The sequence below is a fragment of the Sminthopsis crassicaudata genome, chromosome 4, assembly GCF_048593235.1.
Source record: "Sminthopsis crassicaudata isolate SCR6 chromosome 4, ASM4859323v1, whole genome shotgun sequence".
Lineage (NCBI taxonomy): Eukaryota > Metazoa > Chordata > Mammalia > Dasyuromorphia > Dasyuridae > Sminthopsis > Sminthopsis crassicaudata.
The window spans coordinates 112061800-112086138 of record NC_133620.1 but is presented as its reverse complement, the minus strand read 5'-3'; the positions used below and the strand labels follow the sequence as shown (position 1 = coordinate 112086138).

Genomic DNA, 24339 nt, shown 5'->3' with positions numbered 1-24339 from the left:
CATTTGAACCACTATGGACTTTTAAAAAATCTTTTTTTTTTTTTTCCCCTCAGAGCTTTATTTAAAGATATACACACATACATACACATACACATACATACAGACTGGGTCATTTATTTCAAGATATCACTAATAAAAACTACACAGGACAAAAAGTAAGTTGTCCTAACTTTATAAAATAATAGATGTTCTCTTAAGGAACCAGTGAAACTATCATTATGCCCATTTCATAGATAAAGAAATTGAAACCCAGAGAGGCTGAGAGTCTTGCCCAAGATGAAATACTAATTGGTATATGTAAAAGCCATAATGTGAACCAAGATATCTTGGCCCTAAGTCCAATGGTCTTTCCTTTATACAGTAGTTCTCAAAAGTTTGGTCTCAGGGATGCTTTAAATTCTTTAAAACTACTCAGGTTTACAAAGAGCTTTTGTTTATGTGGGTTATATCTTTTGATATTTGCCCACATTTTAATTGATAATTAAAAATGTCAAACCATTTTACAATGTCTATTCATTTAATAATAGTGATAAATATATTTCATGTTAACATAATTAACATCTTATGAAAGTTATTTTTTGCAAAATTCAAAATTATATTTTGTAAAGCTAAAAAAGTAGTAGGAGTAATACACATTTACATATATACATATATGTACATATATATTCATATATGCATGTATGTGTGTATGATGTCTGACTTAATAAAAGATAACCAGATTCTCTTATCTGTTTTTGCCTTCAATATGTGATGATATGTTTTAGGTGAAGAAAACCTGGTCTCAGATATCTAGGTGTGACAGGGAGGAATATTTTAATAGGTAAATATTGTCTTGCATTATTATGGAAATAATTTGACTTGATGGACTCCCTGAAAGGCTCACAGAGACCCCCAGGGATCTGTTTACCACATCTTGAGAAGCTCTACTCTAAGTCATGCTTCTATCTTCCAAAAATTAAGTGCTGTTTCAAAGTAGAATGGAAAAGTGTATATTAAAGGAAAAACATAATCATTTCTTTTTTTTTTTCTTCTCCATGTATGTGGTTAAGAGTGATAAAAGTGATGGAGAACAAGAGGAAATGTCTAGACTGACAGAAAAATATGTCATAAATATTGCAGATACTTGTTAATTCCATAAGGATAATATTATGCTGGGAAAACTCATTTTGATTGATTCCTTTAAAATGGCTTAACATAATGTATTTATATATTTTAAAATGTATAAATTTCTTTTTTTTTTAGAATTTTTTTCCACAGTATATATGCATGAGTAATTTTTTTAAAATAATATTATCCCTTGTATTCATTTTTCCAAATTATCCTCCCCTCCCTCCACTCCCTCCCCCCGATGACAGGCAATCCCCAAAAATGTATAAATTTCTGATAAATTAACTTAAATTGTCCAGCATGTATGTCATTAAAACATTTTGTTATTAGTGTAGTTTAAAATTTAATATTCCAACCTGCATACCTAACATATTGGTTTTCTTGAAGAGGGGAAAAAAATGAAAACATCCCAAAATGAGGGTGGAGTATAGTTATATCAATGGGTTTCATTATCTTTAATGAAGAAACATGAACCGCCTCAGTAGTACTATGAGATTTATTCTCCCTCTCTCCATTCTAAAGACCTTTCCTTGAAATTGCTCTAAAGATTATCTCCCTAGCATACTGACAAGTTTAATGCATTAAACAATGAAGCAGGCATCTAGATTGCACATTGAGATTTCCTCTGTAGATTCATGATTAGAAGAGATAAATGAAGAAAGCTGATTTTAAAACACAAGTTAGATATCTGCCTATTACTTCTACATATGATGTGTTTCCTAAGAAAAATGTTTTTCTAGTTACCCTGAAAGGACAAAGGTTTCTTCCAATTTTCAAAACAACCTTGCTATTATTACATCAATGTAATTTTGTGAGGATTAAAAAGCATTTGGTTATCTTGTAAACCACTGAATGTAGTAAAGTTGTATTAATCAGAAAATAAACATGAAGTTATATTCAATTTCTTTTACCAGCGGCTTCAGTAGAAAATATGGTTTTAGGTATTAAACTCATAACTATCAATAATCTCTCTTTTTTCTCAAATAATTTATTTATTAAATGAATATAATGGGACTCTGGACAATGCAATATTCTTCTGGAAGTATTTCGACTCAAAAAGTATGGGGAAAATCTATTTCCTGATCATTCACTGATAGTTGTGCAATTATTTAATATAGTAATATAAGTATCCGTAATTATATATGTAAAACAATTTACATAAATGTATACTATATGTGATATATTAAAATTATATAATTATCATTAATAATATAATAATTATTAAATAACTTTGTACCTTAGGCCTCCAAATTTGAACAGTCAAAAATTCCTGAAGGCTACAACTGTTTTGGGTTTCTGTTAGCAACTAAAAATGGTTAAGTATTAGTAATAGCAATGAATCAGAGCACAGACTTCAATCAAGGAATGATGACTTAGGAAAATTCATTGGCAGCTGTAATAAGAGTAGCCTAGGGTTGGCCATTCCCATTTTCTTTATCTAATGCTATTTATTATGTGTAAGACATGTTTTCTGTTATATCCAAATGCATTAAATAGATTGCCACCCACTTGCTCATAATCCATAATAGTTCATTTTGTCATAATCTATCATCTTCTATAGTATATAAGAAAATAATCACATCACTTTATTAATTGTTTGAAGATCCTTGTAACCCCATTTTATGAAAGAGGATAATGAGTTGCAAATTCATTGGGGGGGAATTAAGTTAGTTATATAGGTGTAGTATAGACAGTCAACAAGCACTCATTAGTGTGTCAGGCACCATGTGTGAACACAAATGTTCATGTTGACATCACATGCATATATATAGAAATTGTTTATGTATGAATATACATGCACACACATTTTATGTGTATATATATATATATATGTGTGTGTGTATGTACATGAATATATTATACCAACATGTTGATATAATATGTTTGTATTGGTATATCATATCCCATGGGCAGATGTCCCATAGAATATTGTTCTTTAGCCATTTCAGTCCAACTATTCCTGATCCCGATTTGGGTTTTTCTTCGCAAAGATATTGTAGTACTTTGCCATTTTTTCTCTAGCTCTTTCACAGAAGAGGAAACTGAAGCAAACAGAATTATTTGACTTGCCCAGCATCACACAGCTGCTAAGTTTCTAAAGTTAAACTTGAACTTGGACATTCCTGACTACAGTCCCAGATTTTATACACTATGCTGCCTAGCCTTCTCTGTTGTAGAGAACTGAATCAGGAAGACCTGAATTTAAATCCTTCTTCTGTTTTTTTCCCCTAGTTCTGTGACCATGAGCAAGTCACTTATGTTGAGCATCAAGCAATTAATTACCCCTTCTCTAATATACTATAAACAACGAAATCTCATATATCTGTGATATATTAATAATAAGGATTTGAATGAGTTTTTGGGAATCTGTAGTTTCTTGGTTTCCTACTTTGTAAATCATTTAAAATAATATTTACTACATCAGGACTAGTTTAAGTATAACCCTTCCAAAAGGTTCAGGGTAGAAAGAGTTGAGAGTGAACTAAATATTCTCTGAGATTTTAATTATAGATGTTTTCCATCCATTACTCTCTCTAAAGGTGAATCATTCTTAAAACAATCTATAGTTATCTTAAAACTTTGAAATATCTTTTTTTAACTATACACACACACACACACACACACACATATTGCTATCCTTATAGTCAGGAACTTCTTTTTTATCTGTACATAAATATTTTTATCTCTATTTCTTTGTTATTATAGCTTTTTTGTTTTCAAGACATAAGCATTGGTAATTTTTCAGCATTGACCCTTGCAAAATCTTCTGTTTCAACTTTTCCCCTCCTTCCCCCCACCCTCTCCCCTAGATGGCAGGTAGACCAATACATGTTAAATATGTTAAAGTATATGTTAAATGCAATGTATGTATATATATCCATACAGTTATCTTGCTGCACAAGAAAAATAGGATTTAGAAATAAGGTAAAAAATAATCTGAGAAGGAAAACAAAAATGCAAGCAAACATCAACAGAAAGCATGAAAATGCTATGTTGTGGTCCACACTCATTTCCCATAGTTCTTTCGCTGGGTGTAGCTAGTTCTGTTCATTATTGTACAATCGGAACTGATTTGTATCATCTCATTGTTGAAAATGGCCACAGCCATCAGAATTGATTATATAGTATTGTTGTTGCAGTGTATAATGATCTCCTGATTCTGCTCATTTCACTTAGCATTAGTTCATGTTAAGTCTCTCCAGGTCTTTCTGAAATCATCCTGTTGGTCATTCCTTACAAAACAATAATATTCTATAACATTCTTATTCCATAACTTATTCAATCATTCTCCAATTGATGGGTATCTACTCAGTTTCCAGTTTCTGGCCACTACCAAAAGGGCTGTCACAAGCATTTTGGCACATACAGGTCCCTTTCCCCTCTTTAGTATTTCTTTGGGATATAAGCCCAGTAGTAGCATTGCTGGATCAAAGGGTATGCACAGTTTGATAACTTTTTGAGCATAGTTCCAAATTGCTCTCCAGAATGGCTGGATGTATTCAAACTCCACCAACAATGTATTAGTGTCCCAGTTTTCCCACATCCCATCCAACTTTCATCATTATTTTTTTTTTTCTGTCATCCTGGCCAATCTGAGAGTTGTGTAGTGGTATCTCAGTTGTCTTTAATTTGCATTTCTCTGATCAGTAGTGATTGAGAGCACCTTTTCATATGGCTAGAAATAATTTCAATTTCTTCATCTGAAAATTATCTGTTCATATGTTTTGACCATTTATCAATTAGAGAATGGCTTGATTTCTTATAAATTAGAATCAATTCTCTATATATTTTGGAAATTAGGTCTTTATCAGAACCTTAGGAGATTCTTAATGGCAGACAGCTAACTTAAATGTCTCTTGCTAAAATTCCCTTTGGCCTTATTCTTAGTGAAATTTGAGAGAGGCAATTCACCACCAACTAAACAATATTGGTTCACCTACTTAAAAACTATTAAGTCCCAATTCCTCTATTATCAGCAGCCTTCCATTCTGTAGATGTACCTAAGGTTCACAGGGAATCCATAGGTTATAAGGAAATAAAATACTTTGTTTTCCCTTGTGCTATAACATTAATTAGACTCTTTTAAGTGAGTAAATGGTATGTTAATTATCAAACTACAGGATATGACTATATGTTGGCTTACTTGTACATCATGTGACAGAACATACACATTCAACATGTATTAAGTGCCTCCCATGTAAACTGAGTTTTGATAGAGATATAAAGGTTCCTTTCAATTTAATAATAAAATGAAGACTGAGAGATGCTGAATGTCCTGTCCAAGGCTGTTCAACCTGAATAATGCTAAGTCCTCAACACAAGTAATCAGAACTTTGTCCACTATGTTTTCCAGCAAGGGAGTGATCATAAATATAATGTTATGAGATTAATCTGTTAGTTAGTATGCAGAATAAATTATGGGAAAGACTTGAGGCAACCTAAGTAAGTACTTAAGTTGGTAGTAAGAGAAATGCAGAGAAAGTCGAGAATCTGGTGAACATATTCAAGGAAGAATCAATGAGAATTTGTGAATCATTGAAAATAAGAAGCAGGAAAGATGATCCTTGGGTGTCCTGACTAGGATACTGGGGGTTAATGGAGAATTTGAAGAGTGAAGAACTTGAGTCTGAGAGGTTGGTAAAGAGGATTACTTTGGGTGGCTTTGGGAGTAGATTTCATTATTAATGAGTAGAGTGAATATAAATCCAGTGGGGACAGCATTTCAGTTTAATGAAGAGGTCACTTGGGGAACTTGGAATGGTTCAAAGTTGTTTCAGGAAAATTAAATGTTCTATAATGTCTCTGAACAGAAGGGAAAGCCAGAAGATCCATTCAGCCACTGAGAATTTCACACTCAGGCTGTCAGCCTCCCAACACTGTTTACACAAACATATCCACCTCTCTAGGAATAAAGGCTTCCTAATTCTACTAAAAAGTAAACAAACACAAACCTTTCAGTTCTGGATATGTGATTAGAAAAGATTAATCACAATCTCCTGCCTTCATTTTTCAGTTGGGACTGAACTTTCAAAGCATATGAGCAAAATCGTCTCCCATAAAAGATAATTTCATTTGCCAAAATGAAACTACTCTCCATTATTAATGCTGTAATGAAACGGCCTGAAATATGAATCCATGGTCTTAACAGAAAGGATGCCCATGTTCCCTTCTCTAGGAGTTAGTTCTCTAAACAATTACACCCAAGGAAAGAGCTTTATGGTTTATTTTCATCATTGGCCAGCTGAGCTGTGTAGCTGTCAGACTTCCCGGCCCTCCCTCCAGTGACATCCGCATTGACAACATGTTATACTCCACATTGATTTTACAGTTAAGGAGCTGATTGTGATATATAGGGATTTTAAGAATTCAGCTGAGAGGCTGACTTTTGCCTTTTATCATTCCATTAAAATTTTATAACCATCTCTTTCATGTCATTTCATCCATGAATTCTTACTTTAGAAAGTGATAGCTACTGCTGTGAGCATAACTTTTCTCATGTTCAGAGCTTTTTATTGTATTAGCAAACTACCCCAATTATAGTTATTACTCATGTTTTACATAATTGTGGTGACCCTTTCAACCATGCAGTAGCATGCTAGTTGATTTGTATATATAGAATTAGATGATTCGGCTTGTCATTTAAAAAACCAGTAAATTGAAATAAGGTTGGGAAACCAGTCTTTAACACTTTCTTATCCAGAGGGGCTAATTAGGACACCACTCAGAGATTTCCTTCTGAACTGCATGAATTTAAGGACTGCAACAAGAGGAGAATGAACATTCAGCTAGGCAGGGAAGCTAATAAAATATAAGATGGTTTGGAAGGGTAGGAGAATTGCAAAATTGAAAATGAGCATCTCTTCCTTAGATAAGAGATCATTTTTAAGGAAAGATTATACTTTATATGGGTATGAAGTGCAAGTTTATTTTGTTATTGTGGATGCTTCCCTAATAATGCTAGTATCTTATTCAAAAGAAATAAAAGGCTACCCTTTATCATAAAGGAGCACAAACTACCTGATTGCTGATTCTTTTCCCTGAACAAAACTCATTGTTTGATAACTTATAGACAAGGAATAATTAGTCAAAACACTGGTACAACACTTATTAGAAAATACAGATCTTTTACTATCCTTTCTTTCTCTTTCCCTTCCTTCTTTCTCTTCTCCTTCCTTCCTTCCTGCCTTCCTGCCTGCCTTTCCTCTTTTACTTCTTCCTCCTTCTTCTTTTCCTTCCCTTTGATTTTGCCAATCTAAAATATCAGAGGATTTTGATTTTTGCACTGATACCTTTCAGGAGTTTCAACTGATAGTATATGAAACCATTCTAATATAAATAATAGGTTTGAAGAAAAAAATTACCACTGTAATGAAATAACTGCTCTTAACTAGATAACAAAAGAAAAAGGAAAGAAAAATGCCATAGAGTCTTTAGGAATTTTCTCAAAGGAAATTAAGCAAAAGATGAGAACTGAAGCTTAGACCTATCTCTGGACCTCATTTTTATCCTATGTAAAATAGAAAGAAAGTGGATAGGGATTCTGTAGCCCCTAAGACTATAATCCTATGACCTTCATCCATATTAGGGCCGTTGTATTTTTATTTCCTCAAATAGACTACTTCCCAAACTGCCAAAAATGTCTTGTTTCCAGGACTAGTGCCTTAGAGAAGTATTTCTCTAAAAAAGGGCAGAATGACAATTACCACTTCAGTGACCAATGGACACATATGCTATAGATACCACTTTGTACAATTCTGCTGGTGCTAAGATATCCTCACTATATAATGCAGAGTCACAGAATTAGGCATTTATGATTGCATTTTAAGATTAAAACCCCAGATATTGGAAACCAAAAACCAAAAAAAAAAAAAAAAAAGTCAAAAAAAGAAAAGAAAAAGAATCTAAGCTGTTTTAAACAATTACTAAATCTAAGTATATCTTTTTTTTAAATAAAGATTTTCAATAAAATCTAATGTTCACAGAAAAATCTCATAAATGTCAAAATTGCTGTGGGCAGAAAAGGGGGATATAGTATTTTCTTGATCTGTTGTAGCAATTTATAGATTTCAGGACGTGGTTTATAAGAATGCTAAATGTTCTGGAATTACAGCTGTTACTGATCAGTGATTGAGCCAGATTTGTGTTATTGCACCATGTTCTTGCTTGTACCTAGAGAGCAGTAAAGCCTCAATATAATAAAAAGCACCTGCATTTTAAATGAAATTTCAATTGAAAAACTTAACAGCCCTTCAAATTGCAGAATTTAACGCAGCCCAGTAAAGCTTAAATAACACTTTGCCTCCGCAGGCTGAGGGGTTTGCATTCAAGGTGACTTGATTGTGTCGCATGGTGAAATTATTTACAATTAAGGAATTTCTCTTGAGGGCTGCAGAGTATTTGCTGTTCCACAGTACCTATGCAGGCATATGGTGGGCCTTTTTCAGTATTCATGGAGCCTCCTGAACCTTTATGATAATTGAATCAGTTAGAGTGCTGAGTGGAGCAAGCATAAAACCTGTTAACCTAAAGGTCAGCTCTGTGCATTGTTTATTTATCAGTAGGTGAAAGAGCTAAATCGGCAGCTTCTGTCACAGTCACAGTAAAAAATCACCTATAATATTAACAGGGAGTAGATAAATTGCAAAACATGGATTAGAATGATAAACAGAATGAGGTAAAATATGGAATATATAATGAGAGATGCAGAAAGACTTTACTGGACTGTAAAATATGCAGGTTGGTTATGACAATGTTATTGGTTATAATTAGTCACTAGTGCTCTAGAAAAATGTCAACAAAAGCTAGAACTTCAATTCTAAATGGGCTTCTTACACATTTCCATTCCTGTGTAATAATGTCCTAAAGGATAGTTTCATGACATCAGATCGTGTTTTCTAAAATTACCTCTGATAGATTTTGGTCCAAAACAAATTTCAATTTACTTTCTAGAGAAAAATATATTTTAAAGGTTACTAAATATTTTTTATCCCACTGGAGGAAGAGAAAAAAAAAAGTCTTAAGCTTGTCTAGATCACTTACATTTTTTTCTCCTTTACAGAACCAGGACCAATCGACCCTCCATTTCTTTTGGATGTGCAGTCAAGAACAATGACTCTCAAGTGGCAACATCCTTCAAGACCCAACGGTATTATCATTCATTATAACATTTACAAAAATGGCCATCTTCATTCAGTGCTTCCAGGAAAGGCCTCTAACAGCACGGTGCTTCACTTGCGCCCCAATACTACCTACTATTTTCAGGTAGAAGGATGTACTTCAAAAGGATGTAACCTTTCACCTGAGACCGGGGCTGTATGGACTCTTCCAGATGCTCCAGAGGGTATTCCAGACCCAGAACTGTATTCTGATACACCAACATCGGTACTTATATCTTGGAAACCTCCCCTCTACCCCAATGGTCTAGTGGAGAATTTCACTATTGAGAGGCGGTCCAAGGGAATGGAACAAGTAGCCACACTGGTGACACTCCCAGGGAATCATTCCATGAAGTTTATCGATCAATCTGCTACTCTTAGCCCATGGACAAGTTATGAGTACCGAATATTAATGAGCACATTGAATGGAGGCACAAACAGCAGTGCTTGGGTAGAAGTTATCACGAGACCATCACGACCTGCAGGGGTACAGCCACCTGAAGTGCTGGTCTTAGGACCAGATATGGCCAAGGTATGATAATTGTTGCGTTTTCCCCCTTTGCAGACTTACCCTTGATTGACTCTGTGTGGAACAGAGCCATCTACTGGCAAAACTAGCATCTCTACTGCCTTAGGCATTAGCTGAAGAAGGTAACATTCTGGCCAGTGGCCCAAACCATTTTGAATTCAGCGTCAGTTTTTCATCTGTTCCTGTATCCCCTTAATTATATTGTTGAGATGCTTCCATTTTCCTCACACACCTGAAATGCTTTGAATGTCACAATGGGATGCTTAGCTTAACCACCACGTCAGAATTAAATAGATCAAAAAATGAGAAGAGTTGGGAAAATAGTAAGGACTGGATTAGTATGCTAACAGAAGGTCCAAGTTACCAATATTCTGATTAAAAAATGATCAAAAGAGCAAAATGATTGGCAAATGAAGTAAAAATAGCATATTACAGGTCTATCTAGGAAGTCTTCAATTATTCACAACATTCATCTGGGAATGAGCTCTAGAGGACAGGATAACTACCATTGTTTTGGCTTGCATACAAACTTCATTCAAGGGAAATTAGTGTAACCAAACAGGAGGGAGTTTTGTAGCTTAGAAGCCTCTTTTGTGTAAATACACACATGCTTCCATGGATTCGGTCTTGTACTAATGCCAAAAGCATTGGTACAGTAGCTTCAGTAGCTTGCTCACCAGAGCACAAAACAAAGGCTATTTGCATAAAAGCAAAGTTCATCTGTTAAAATTATTATTTGGGTTTCTATTGTGTTGATGCCCTCCCTTCTGTCCCATACCTCCTCATTAGGGAAACCATAAAAGATGTTCAAAAATATAGTTAGAAGAAATGAATTTAAACTATAAAAACTATGCTTCCCCCCTTTTTTCATTAATTAGCTTCAACGTGAGAGAGACTGAACCATGCATTTTTAGTATTAGAAACATGAAAAATCTATAGAATTTTATCTTGTTTCTATATTTAAAAAGAATTAATTTAAAGATTACCATGAAAGTATTTACTATATACATTTGTCATGATCAATTATTCTTTAAAATTCCTTAGCATATTAAAAGATTTAATCTCCTAAAAATGTATAGGTAATTTTTGGAATTGTTTTCCATTTAAAGGAAAATTAACCTTGAAGTGGTTAACCATTTTGGAATATTTTTTCTTCCTTGGAGGGATTAACAAAAATTTTAGTAGCCACATTGCTATGTGGCTACTAAAATTTTTGTTAATCTCTATGTAGCAAGTCTTCCACCTTCACAATAGCAAAACTTCAGAATGGACATACCTGGGATTCCCTCTTTTTTAATTTGAGCAATTAGGCATTGTTCCTCAAGGAAAGTCTGAAAATGGACAAAGAATTTTCATTTTTAGTTGAATGATAGCCATTCATGCATGGATTTACCTGGCTCAGCATAGCTGCATGAGGATCAAAGGAAGGCAAAGAAAATTTGTCAGACTTATTGTCTTTTCTCATTTCCTTTGATTGCCCCTTCCTACTTTTTACTTCATCCAGTAACAAAATCACACTTACAACCTGTCAACCTGAAATGGAAAAGGTTGTACTAGATGGGGGAGACAGAGAGGGCAAAGTATGGATCATTTTTAAAGTTCCAACATAAATTCTAGGCGTTCCCATGAGTCCCCTGGGGCAATGATAACCCCAGGTTAGGAATCTGAAAGTATATATGACTTGGTGCCAGAAATATGTAGAAATTGTTCACTAGCAATGGCTTAAAAAAAAAAAAAATCTAACTTTGAGTGTTCAAATTATTGCAGGAAAATCAAAAGCTATCAAGAGGCAGAGTCAGCAAGAATATTTAATCTCATCTAGAATGTGGTTAGGTATTTTAAAACAGTTGTTTAATAGCATAAGGCTTTTATATTATCAAATTATAAACAGTAGACTCTTAAAGATGCACTGAAGTTTTTCAGGATATGTGACAGTAATCAAATGGAGAAATAGTGGCTGAATTATAGCTTTGAGAAAGACAGCTTAAAGATATTAAAAAGGATATGAATGTCAAATTGAGAAGGTGGAGGATAGAAGAGAAGCTAGTCCTTAATGCAACAGTACAATATCTTTTGTATTTTTAGTCAAAACATTGGGAAGGGATATCCTTTCCCTTTTGAACCAAAAGTACTTATTCTTACCTCTAGCCTTGGGTGATTTCCTTCTAAGATACTAGGAGATACCCTTTCAGGGTAAAATGCAAACTATAATAATCAAATGCAACTATAATAAGCCAAGCTTCTGTGTTCTATGACTGCCATGTGCTCTTCTATCTCCTCTATCTGATTGATTTTGAAACTTGAATCATCATTGCCATGTTCAAGTATTCTAGCTAATACCTATAGCTCTAATAATCCCATAAACTTAAAACTCAGACTGAATTCCCTATATCTGTTTAAGAAAGATGTATTCACTGAAGATAAGGTTTGAATATTTCCAGAAACTTAAATGCCAACCTGAAAAAAATGATTACTTTTTTTACTAAAGCATTGTTTTTGCTAATTTTGTGCTTGCTAACTATTGCCATATTAATCATCAGGACTATGAGTATGAGGTCACCTCCAAGGACTTCCAAGAATTCTCCTGTTATGGTTCATTTTCTATGTTCTCTGTCTGAAGTTAGGAAAAGGAACACAGCAAAACGTCAACTAATGAAGAATCAAGGATTGGCTTTATGGGCTTTCTATTTTATTGATAGAAGAAAGATTGCTTAACACTGAAAAGATGGAAGATATTAATTGGCTCATATAATAACCAAATTAATTATAAATAACAAGGTTTAATGTATTTCATTTGAGAAGGATTGCTTTATGATTCTATATTTTCCCAATGATTTTGGATGAGAGCACTATAATGCATCTTGTAAAGATATTTAGTAATATGACTTTTGGATCTTTGGCTTCGATCTTAAAAATCCTAAAATTACCAATAATATTAGACATAAATTTGTATAAATTAATAATTTTACTTCAATCACTTATTAATTACTGGAAAGTCTATTTCTTCATCTGTATAAAGGAAGTAATGATAGTTATAATACTTAAGTGAACATTGTTGTGAGGATCAAATGAAATAATATGTTAAGTGCTTGAAAAAACTTTGAATATTAGATAAGTGTAGTAGTACAATAATAATTATCATTATTAGTACCATCATACATAAAGAGGATACAGTCAAATACTACCTGGGCAAGATGACAAATTAGTTTATACATGAGTAAACAAAAGCACCTCATTGCCTTCGATGGGTTCTAAGTCACTAGGCCCTTGAGATGATTAAGGGCCATTGTACAGAAAGAAACATATAATTACTGAATTACTGGTGATGACCTTTAATGTTGGAGTTTTGACAGAGGAAAAATGCCCCAATTTCTAAAAAATAAATAAATAAAAATAAAAAGAGAGACTATGATACAACCTTCAAACCACAGGGCAATGAACCTTGAATTAATTATTAGAGACAAAGTTTCTATGGGAAAATAGTGATCACTAACAGACTGGTCATGCTAGATTAACCTCATATTTTCTTTACTAGTATAACCAAACTGATAGATCAGAAAAATGCTATCGATTTATTATATATATAGACTCCTAAAGTTATAATTTTAGATGAGATGGATTGAAATAGGATAAATGATGACATAGTGAAGTAGATTTAGAACTAGTTAAATGCTCAGACTCGTAGAGTAGTCACTAATAACTTCCATCAGTTCAAGGAAGCAGAGGGGATGGGAAGGAGAAATTCTTGACCTGTACTGTTATTTTTTTCTTTTGATTACATACACCTTATTATAAACCCATTGATTTCCTTTATATTAAAGCAACCAAGTATTAGTTATAAAATTAATATTGATTTTCTTTAGTGATTGGCATATAAACTCTGTGGAATTTTTTTTGGCAGTCTTCATAAATATTGCAATTTAGAATGTACAATTGTGTACATGATAAAACCAACTCCTTTATTTGGGTGTCTAAAAAGAACCCAGGAACTATTTTTTGTTGTTGTTGTTTATATTCCACTTCCTTTTTTTTGGCTTTGTTTTGTTTTGTGGAAGAACAGGGTTGATATGATTCACTTTCTCCAGTTGCTTGATGATATATTGATTAATGGACAAAGACCTTATATTTGCAACACCAGCAATTAAACTTGTACTTATAGCTAGTTAGAGACTGTGTGATTTCTTAATAACCTTTAATCCTTTTCTTACTACTCCTCCAACTTTATGGCAGACATAGAAGAGGACCATGTAGAATTCTGTTTCTTTGTTTTAATGTGACCTGTGAGGTTATTTATGAGGAAATCCCTCTACCAATATACATCAGCCATTCCTCTGCAGCAGAGTCTTTTTTGGAGTGTGGGAGGCACTAAATGGAGTACAGATTTATTTTGGAACTTTCAAGAGAAATCCAACAAGATGATCTCCAATTTAAAGGAAAAAATAAAAATAAAAGAATCTCAGTTTTTCAAGTGTATAGAATCAGAGAAATGAGACCTAACTTTTGGAAATTGACTGACAAAACTAGAGATGGAATGATTTAGCTTCAAACGCCTATCCAAATGTCTATCTAGCATGCTTTGGAGGCTATGCTAAAGATTAGCATATGTTTGTATACTAAAGATTAGAATCTTGCCCTATACAGGTTAAAAAGTAAGCATTCTAAATAGTCATCATCATTTCTATGAAAATAATTTGTAGAATTAGATTAAAATATACCAACTGACCATGCTGAAACAAACAAAATAATTGTTTTCTGAGATTGTAAATTTTTATTGGCATAAATATGATTTCTTTAATTTTTGAATTGGAGAAAATAAGGCTGTCTGACAGTTTCCAGAGTAATTATGTTCAATCAGTTAATCTCTCCCAATAGTTTTCTCAATAGGGCTTTCTCTAGTACACTTCCTTTCATAACCTCAACAGTGGGATTTGAATCAATGAACAAGCCATTCCTGTATCCAACACAGACTGTCTTCTGAGTCATATTGCCTGCTTTCATGTACTGCCAAGGTCTAGCTTGAACTCTCAGAAGGCTCAGGATGAAGAAGGGGGAGCTTGTGTAACATGGATCAATCACATGGATTGTTGCTGTGATAGCTCTTACACTGGAAGGCCCAATCATTCCCCTGAGCCTGACCTTGGCTCATTCTTCAAGTTCGTTTTCTCCCTCTCTCATTTGCTCTCGATTACTGTCTCTTGCTCTCTCTCTGTATCTTCACCTCTATATCTTTCCCTCTCTCCCTCTCCCTCTTGCTCCCTCTTTCCTTCTCCCTTTCTCTTTCCCTCTCCCTCTTTCTCCCTCTTTCCTTCTCTCTCTTTCTCTCTCTCTCTGTTTCTGTTTCTCTCCTTCTATCCCTCCTTCTCTCTCTCTTCTCTTTCTTCTTTCCTCTCCTGCTCTCCCTTTTCTCTCTTTCTCTCTCCCTTCCTCCTTCCCTCTCTCTTTCTCTTTTCCTTCCTTCTCTCTCTCTCTCTCTATGTTTTTCTCTTTCTCTCTGTTTCTCTCTCCCTCCCTCTATCCTTCCTTCTTGCTCTCTCCTATCTCTGTCTCTTCTTTCTTCTCTCTCTCTCTCTCTCTCTCTCTCTCTCTCTCTCTCTCTCTCTCTCTCTCTCTCTCTCTCTCTTCTCTCTCTCTCCCTCTCTTTCTCTCTCCCCCTCCCTCCTACTTTCACCCTTCCTCCCTCCTTCTCTCTTTCCCTTTCTCCCTCCTTCCATCTTTCTCTCCCTTCCTCCCTCCCTCCTTTTCTTTCTCCCTCCCTTCCACCTTCCCTCCCTCCCTGTCTTCCTCCCTTCCTCTCTCTCTCTTTTTCTCTTTCTCTCCCTCTCTCTCCCTTCCTCCCTTTTCTTCTCCTTCTTCCTCCAAATGTCTTTTCTCACTTTACATTTATTTGGCATTGCTGTATCTAGTCACATTCTTGCTGGATCATAAGAATCCTGTCTAGAACTTTGTTACTTCCAGAATAACTCAGTAAAACAGAGTAAGAAAAATTGGCATGCAGTTCAGCCACAGGGCAAAGTTTTCTAGAGCCATCAGGACTGCTACTAAACTCTTGGTATTTTCTTCTGAAGAGCTGCTAGGCCACTGCTGACCTTAAGGGAATTTTCATTATTGTTTCCAATTTTAGTCAAGCAAAATATTGAAAATCTTTAGCTCTGTTCTCTCTGAATGGTATTTTCTCCCTTTTCCTATAAGATTGGAGTTTGTAGTCTTTTTCAATCTGATTGGTACTTCTTTCCATTTATGATTATCTGTGCTGTGATAGTATATTAAGGTTGAAAATTAACCAATGTGTGTTTTTCAGCATGATAATATTATAAAGAAAAAAAAAATGTTGGGAGAAAGAATATACTTGTGATCGCTGACATAGGGTACATTAGCTGTTACTCAGAATTAACTATCTCTTAAAAGACATATCAATGGGGGCAGCTAGGTGGCGCAGTGGATAGAGCACCAGCCTTGAATTCAGGAGGACCCGAGTTCAAATTTGATCTCAGACACTTAACACTTCCTAGCTGTGTGACCCTGGGCAAGTCACTTAACCCCAGGCTCAAAAAAAAAAAAAAAAAAAAAAAGATATATCAAGAAATATTAAGTAATAAAGTTTTACTTAGATGCATGTATTATATAGAGAGATCATAGATATAGAAGGGAAAAAAACTTAGATTTTTCTAGATTTTACATTTATTTGTTTGTTAATTTTCTTGTTTGTTTGTTTATATGAGGAAACTAAAGTATAAGGAGAGGAAGTACCTTCCCCAGAGTCATAGTTACAATATAAACCTGAAATTTTGAACTCTTTCCGATGCACCACACCCCCTCTCTAAATGTTTTGGTTTCTCTCCCCACTTATAGTGTTTTGTGATTCTATGAAATGTGCTAGTAAAAGTATTTTGTGTGCCCAGCAGTGTAGTGTATGTGAAGCATCAGTGAGGAGCTGGACTAGAAGTCACTACATTCAGGTTCCAGTTTGGATTCTGGTGCTTATTATCTGTGTAACCATGGAAAATCTTTTTTTTTTTTTTTTTTTTTTTTTTTTTTGTAAACTACCTTCATTTTGTATGAAATTGAGGAAATACCATTTGTACAACCTTTGAGTTCTCTCTTTCAAAAAAAAAAAAAAACCTAACACATGTGGTATTTGCTTGGTAATCTTTGAAAAATCAGGAATAACAATATAAAGCATCACAGGATTAGAAAAATACAAATGATTCTGAAGTCCATGTCAAGGATTGTATCCTTATACAAAAGGCAAAATAAGGAATTGGAGTGTTTTTTAAGGAATAGTGAAGAGCCTCATTATGATGGGCCATGGGAAGAAGTTGGAGATGGGATTGAAAGGGTAGATTGGGACTAGAGCATTTCTATGCTAAGAAGTTCAGATTTATATTGACAAGTAGCATGATGTTATTGAACAGTTCTAAGTAAAGTAATGACATGATGAACATGGTATTTTAGAATGATTAGTATGACAAAAATTAGTACAGGATTGAAGAGGGAACCCCAAAACTGAAAATCCTTAAAGGAGAAAATCTTCTTCGACTCTCTGTGAGGAGGCTCCACCCCAAGCACAAATAGTTTCATCTTTGTTATCTGGGTGGGAACTGCTCAGTCCCAAAACCTAATGAATTCAATTCAAATTCTAACCCTGGCTGAAACCCAGCTAGGAGTCAGTCAGGGACTCCACCCACAAGCCCTCTTCAGCTTGTAGCCAAAACCTCCTATTATAAAAGAGCCAGACTGGAACCCTCTTTTTGCAGAGGGTCTAAACATGCCAGCACCATGCCTGGCACCCTGCCTGGCACTCCAAGGACTCTCTGCCCACTGGAATGTTTCCAGTGTTCTCCTCTCTTTATTTTCACCTATTTTCTTAACTAGATTTTAACCTTACTTCCAATCCCCATAATAAAGCTCTTTTATCAATCTAGGTTTTCGGGTCTGTAAATTCCTTTACAGAGAACTGCTTGCGCTTCCACTAGACCTCATTTTCATTTGGGTACCCCAAATCTAAACCTCATGATGAATTCAAATTGGGGGATGCAAATACAAGTTAGAAGTTATGAGGAACAGTGGGTTCAGCAGATATCCAATATAAAAAGAAAAGAGGATTGGGCTGAGAATGAATTATTGCTATTACATGAAATCTAGAATCTCTTACAAGTGAGAGAATATTCAAAATATACATGTCAGTTTTAATTCCCAGTAATCATTCCTTTAAAAAGTTCTTGTCCACAATTGAAAAATCAAATAGTAGGAGGAGAGAATATTTAACATATCAACTCAATTTGAAAAAAAGAAAAACTCACTAATCCCAATGTTAAACTATTTTCTTATGGTGGAAAGGAAATGATGATTCATTAGACTGCATTATTATATTCATTATAATAATGTCATTATAATCACTTCTGGAGAAAAAAGCAAGAATAAATGTATGGAAACATCATCTCATTAATTTATATATATATGTATATATATATATATATATATATATATATGTATGTATTATATATATATATATTACATATATATATATTAGAGAAAGAGGTCACCTAAAGAACCATAATCAACTGATTTTTTGGTACAGCATGATGGATATGAAAACATGTTTAGAAAAATTACACATGTCTATCCTGCATCAGATTGCTTGCTGTCTTGGGGAGGAGGGTGGGGGATGAAGAGGGAGAAAAAATTGGAAAACAATGTTTTGCAAAAGTAAATATTGAAAACTATTTTTGCATGTGTTTGGAAAAATAAAATACTTAAAAAAAGAACCATGGTCAAAAACAAAAGGTCAAAACCAAACACCAAAAAACAAAATATACAAAGAACAATTGGTACTTGTAAAACCTGTTTCACTTGATTATTAATAAACTATAAATGTGATCTTGATTTGTAGCTTTTGCTCACTTCTGAGTGTAAATGTTGACAATGAAAATTTAATAATTGGCTTTTAAAAAGTCTTTTCAAGATGGCTCCAGCATGTCTGTGCCTGGAATTTTCTCCCTCCTCTCCAGCTTCTGACTTTCCTGGCTTCATTCAGATATCACCTTCTGTAAAAAATCTATCCCTAATATCTTCTCTGTGAGAATATCTGCAATTTCTCCTCTGTACCTCTTTTTCACTTGTTTGCATACTGTGTCCCAAAATCCAAGATATATTCTTACATATGTAAGAATATGTATCTATGCCCTTAAGAATTGATCATGTCTTGTGGTCTGGCTCCTATAGTACTTGCTTTTTTCTTCCAGAAGTACTCAGTATTTATCTCAGAAAAGTTCAATAACTGAATTGCTCAGCATCTTCCAAAATCTCAAAACTTTATTGGGTTTTATTGAATACTACAACAATAGTATTGCAATTTACAATCCACAGGAACAATGTGAGATAAAGGAGTCTGGTGCTTTAGGTAATTGAGTTGTAAACGAGCAAACTATCAAATCCTGTGGCTGCCCTATTGATGCATGGGGATGTGTGAATTTTCTCCATGTGTTTACTCAGTGTTCTTTGACATAGCCACAGTGGAGATGAATCACTAAGGTGCTGTGTATTTGACAGTCCTAGAACATGTTGAGATGGAAAACCAGATCAAGGAAACAACATTTCATTTAGTTCATGGCGTATTGTTAATTGATCTAAAACCATTCATTGTTATTCAGGTGTTAGGATTCTCTAGCAAATGGATAATTAGAAGGTGAATTCCTTAGAAGGGGAAAAAAAGACATAACAAAGAATATCTCCAAATTTTGTTAAATTGAATTGCCTGCTTTTTATACACCTATGCTAATTTTAAACATTTCTTTGTTTACAGGTTATTTGGACTGCCCCTCTCATCCCAAATGGAGACATACTCAGCTATGAAGTCTGCATGCCAGACCCAAGAATTATGGTCATCCCCAGTGGCAGCAATACTTCAATATTCAGTCAAATAATGACCAATCTCATTCCTTTCACAAACTATTCAGTCACCATAGTGGCTTGCTCAGGAGGTGGGGGACATCTTGGAGGATGCACAGAGAGTTTGCCTACTCATATCACCACTCAACCCACACTACCCCAGAGCATTAATCCTTTGTCAGTGACTCCAGTGAGTGAATCTTATATTGGGATTTCTTGGCAGCCACCTAGTAGGCCAAATGGACCTCATTTGAGGTAATTGATTTTAATATTATCTAAATGTGTTATTTCTAGAGAAAAGAATATTAATGCTTTTTAATTTGCTGATGTTTCATATCTTGCACTCAAAGTGATATGGCACTATAATACATAGTTTAGAAGAGTTCATTTCATAATACTATAAATATCTAACTCCTCTCAATATAGCAACTATTTTTGTCACCCTATGCATATGTATTCCTAATTTCAAAATATATATTTTTTAAACTTTATTAATCACATAAACTAGTTTAAATATTACTTTTACAAGGTCAAATTTTTAAGGAAAAATAAATTTTGTTGTTAGGAAGTAGGAAAGCATAGCTAGACAATTGTTAGCCTGAAGAAGATCTGAATGTGACTTCTAAGTTTAATATGATATATCAGTAAAGAAAATTAAAATAACATTAGGCTATACTAGGAGACCCATAAGGCCCAAATAAGTTGTTGATGATAATGAAAAATAATATATAGATGAAAATATATAGACCATAATAATTTAGATATAATAATTTTATTGAGAAATACAACTAGTGTTAGTCAATGACTATAAGAAGGATACTAAAAAAGACTAGAAAACACTTTAGTTATTAAATACTTTTTTGGAGTAAAAGATATAACAGTTAAAGGCAAAAAAGAATTATTCTGAGGGCATGTAGTGATAAAAATGAAAGATAAAAAGAGTAAAAAATATATAGAAAGGAAGAAAAATAGAAAAAATCTGCAAAGAATGTTTTTGTTAAGTGAGAAAAGGGAATTATCATACTTATATTCTAATTGCACTGATCTTTCCGTGCTTATAGAAGAAACAGAAATGATACTAATGAGAAAAAAAATGTGAAAAACAGTAGATTAGATCCAATGTACAGGGAAATTATGCTGTAGGGATCATAATTGTAAAAGCATTGAAAGACTGCTTCACAGGATGTCTGAAGGAGGAAAAGCAATCAAAGCCATAAAAAACTCACCTTATTGCTATTGAAAATAGAGACTTAGAAATATCAAAAATTACCAAAACATATGTCTGCTTCTCCACTTAGTAGCATTTTTATAATAATAACATACAGAAGTATTAAAATATTCTTGATGGAAGTATTGGTAAAGATAAAATTAAAAATGGTCTTCCATAAGGGATGCTATATAATAGACCAAGTTGGTCAAAATATAATTGACAAAAATATGTAAATATATTTATTGTTTTACATACACACACTGTTCTTTCTGTGGCATACAATGAAGTTTTTCACCATTTAATAGATATTCTCAAGATTATTAATATCCTTCTTCAAATGAGTCCCAAAGAAAAGAACAAAGTACTCCAGTTTTGCTCTAAGACTAAATATACTCGAACTATAATTTCTGAACAGTAGGAATCTTCACATATTCAAATAGACCTTGATAGATAGACAGATAGATATTGATATACATTGATATCTAGATAATAGATATTGATATCTATATAGATAAATAATATATATTGATCTATAGATAATCAATAGATATAGATATTGATATCTAGATTGATAGACAATAGATGGATATTGATATGTGTTGCAATTTAGATATCTATTTAGATCATATATATACTGATATCTAGATTAATAGATTATATATATATATAGGTATATTTATATTTAGATAGAAGGTATTGATATCTAGATAGATAATAGATGATAGACATTGATATGTATTGATATCTACATAGATATAGAGATAATAAATATATGGATAGTGATATCTAGATAGATATTGACTTATAGATATCTAGATAACAGATAGACATTCGTTTTTAGATAAATAATAGATGATGGGTATTGATATATATTGATATATACATTGTTATCTAGATAACAGATGGATATTTATATCTAGATAGATAGGTAATAGATATTTATTTCTAGATACATATTTATATAATAGATTGAGATTGACATATTGACATTTAGATAGATAACTAAATAATAGATATTGATATGTTGTTATCTATACAGATAGGTAGATAGATATTAATGTCTATATAGATATCTAGATAGATAATAGATATAGATATCTATTGATATCTTGATTGATATCTAGATAATCTATCAATATCAATATATAATATCTACTTAGATATTATATATATATGTATATATGTAGGTATCTAAATAGATATCTACATAAATATCTAGATGTCAAAATCTAGATATTGCTATATATTGATAACTAGATAGATAGATAAGACAACTATGTGATGCATTGGGTAGAATGCTATTCCTGGTGTCAACAGGATCTCAGTTTAAATCTGGCCTTAGACAATTGTCAGCTGTGTGACTCTATGAAGCACTTAAACCTATTCATCTATCTCAGTTTTCTCATCTGCAAAATGAGCTGGAGAAGGAAATAGCAAACTACTACATCATCTTTGTCAAGAAAACCCCAAATGGAGTCACAAAGAGCCAGATTTGATTAATCAGCAAAAGTAACTTCTCTCTGTATAATAATATGGTTATATTTATATCTGTATATATTTATATATAAATTTAATAATTACATACATCATCCAATAGAACAACATAGCACTTTGACTACTCTTCCCACAAGGTATGTTTATTTCATACATCAAAATTTCTTGAAAAGTATATTAAAAAGAATAATTATTTCATGACCTTTTACTCATAAATATCAATTGAGACATAAAGCAGGAAGCTGTGTTCTTCACTGGCATTGAAGTGATGTAGTGCAGAGCCCAAATTGAAAAGGAATTTTCTGTGGATGGCAAAGCCCTCCAAATGCTTCTATTTGTGGATCACTTTGTGATGTGGCAGTACTATGAGCTACATGGAGGAAATCAATAATTTCTCAAAAATATATACTGTAACCATCCACAGAGGAAAATCAAGAGGATGAAAGATTTTTATTGTTTGGATGATGGCATGAAGTTTTTATATCAGATAGACAATTTGCAGAGTGCATCCATCAGTATATTTATATATATTCATGCATATATACATTAAAAACTATCAATCTATATAAAATTAAATGAGAAGAGGAAAGCGGAATGGATTGCCTTTAGGAAATTATAAATCTTTTTTAATGATCCTAAAAATTTTCCTTAAATGAAAGGCCCTTATTTTTAATACAATATTTTATTGATGTTATATGGTACCAGGTCATAGGATTTTCTCTAAATCGCAATTTTTTTAAAGACTAAAAAATGAATATTGCACTAAATATAAAGAGAGATTCATGCTACATGTGAGTAGCCTATTACACATCACAAATCTAGTACTCTAAAGAAAAAGCAATTTAAAAGGTGTCATCAGAGAATTGTGTGGGTGAAAAGAAAGATAAGTTGATCATGTGACAAGAGTGAGACATAATTGATTGATTGCCTAAGTACTTCACTGGCATCCTCAAGATGTCAGAAGAAAGTAAAGATATTCTCAATCAAGAGGTGGATACTCTATAAGGAATTTATTGGAAGTCAAAAGTCAAAATGGCATGATAAAGAGTCAACAGGTTGCAACCTACAACATTGGAAGGATTATCCCACATGGATGAATGTGTAAGTATTTTCAATGTCCAGGAATTGGAGAATTATAGTTCCAATTTAATCTGCCTTGATTAGAATACAACTGGTATACTATAACCAATTTTGATTGCCACATTTAAGGAGGGTTGTTGATAATCTTGAGAATATTAAGAGAAGAGCAAAATGGTGAAAGAACTTCAGTTTATGCCATCAGAGGACCATTTTAAGGAACTGGAGATGTGTAACATGAAATAGACTTGTATACATAATGGGAGACAGGAGCAAAATGTCAATCTTCTGGTGTTTGGTTGCCATAGGGGAAAAGGATTAAAATTGTGCTTAGCCCCCAAAGGCAAATCTAATAGCACTGAATGGGAATGATGACAAGGCAAATTTAGGCTTCACTTTGGGAAAAACTACCTAACAATTAAAGCTAGCTAAAATGTGATTTATGCAAATTAGATTTCCCTAAGAGATCACCAAATTAGATTGGTGATCTCTAGCAAAAATTGTGTGTCACTTATCAGGTTGTAGTAAAAGAAATTCTTTTTTTTTTTATTTTTTCCATGTATGGGTTAGAGACTCTATGACTCTCCACATGGTAACTGGTTAAAAAAAATTAATTGATTCAGGATTAAAAATTGGCTACAAAAATCATCACCACTGATGCTTTTGTAATTCAGAAAACTCATGGAAAGTGCAATCAGTTTAGACCACTGAAAAATAATTCATATCATAATTGCCATATAAAGAGCTAATTTTGGGATCATGTACCATAGATTTTAAAGCCTTAGATGGAAGATATCTTAGAGGGCCCTTCAGTTCAAATTCTTCATTTTATCAGTCAAGAAACTGGTATCCAAGGAAGTTAAATAACGAAGTTCAGG

General features: G+C 33.4%; 1 protein-coding gene across 1 annotated transcript in view; it reads left to right on the top strand.

The window, feature by feature from the left end:
- Nucleotides 1–24339, top strand: part of USH2A (usherin) — a 1025480-nt gene that overhangs the window by 711197 nt on the left and 289944 nt on the right. The window contains exons 40-41 of the mRNA XM_074264677.1: nt 9167–9795; nt 19595–19935. Coding sequence (XP_074120778.1) covers nt 9167–9795; nt 19595–19935 — 970 coding nt within the window. The remainder of the gene's footprint in view (nt 1–9166; nt 9796–19594; nt 19936–24339) is intronic.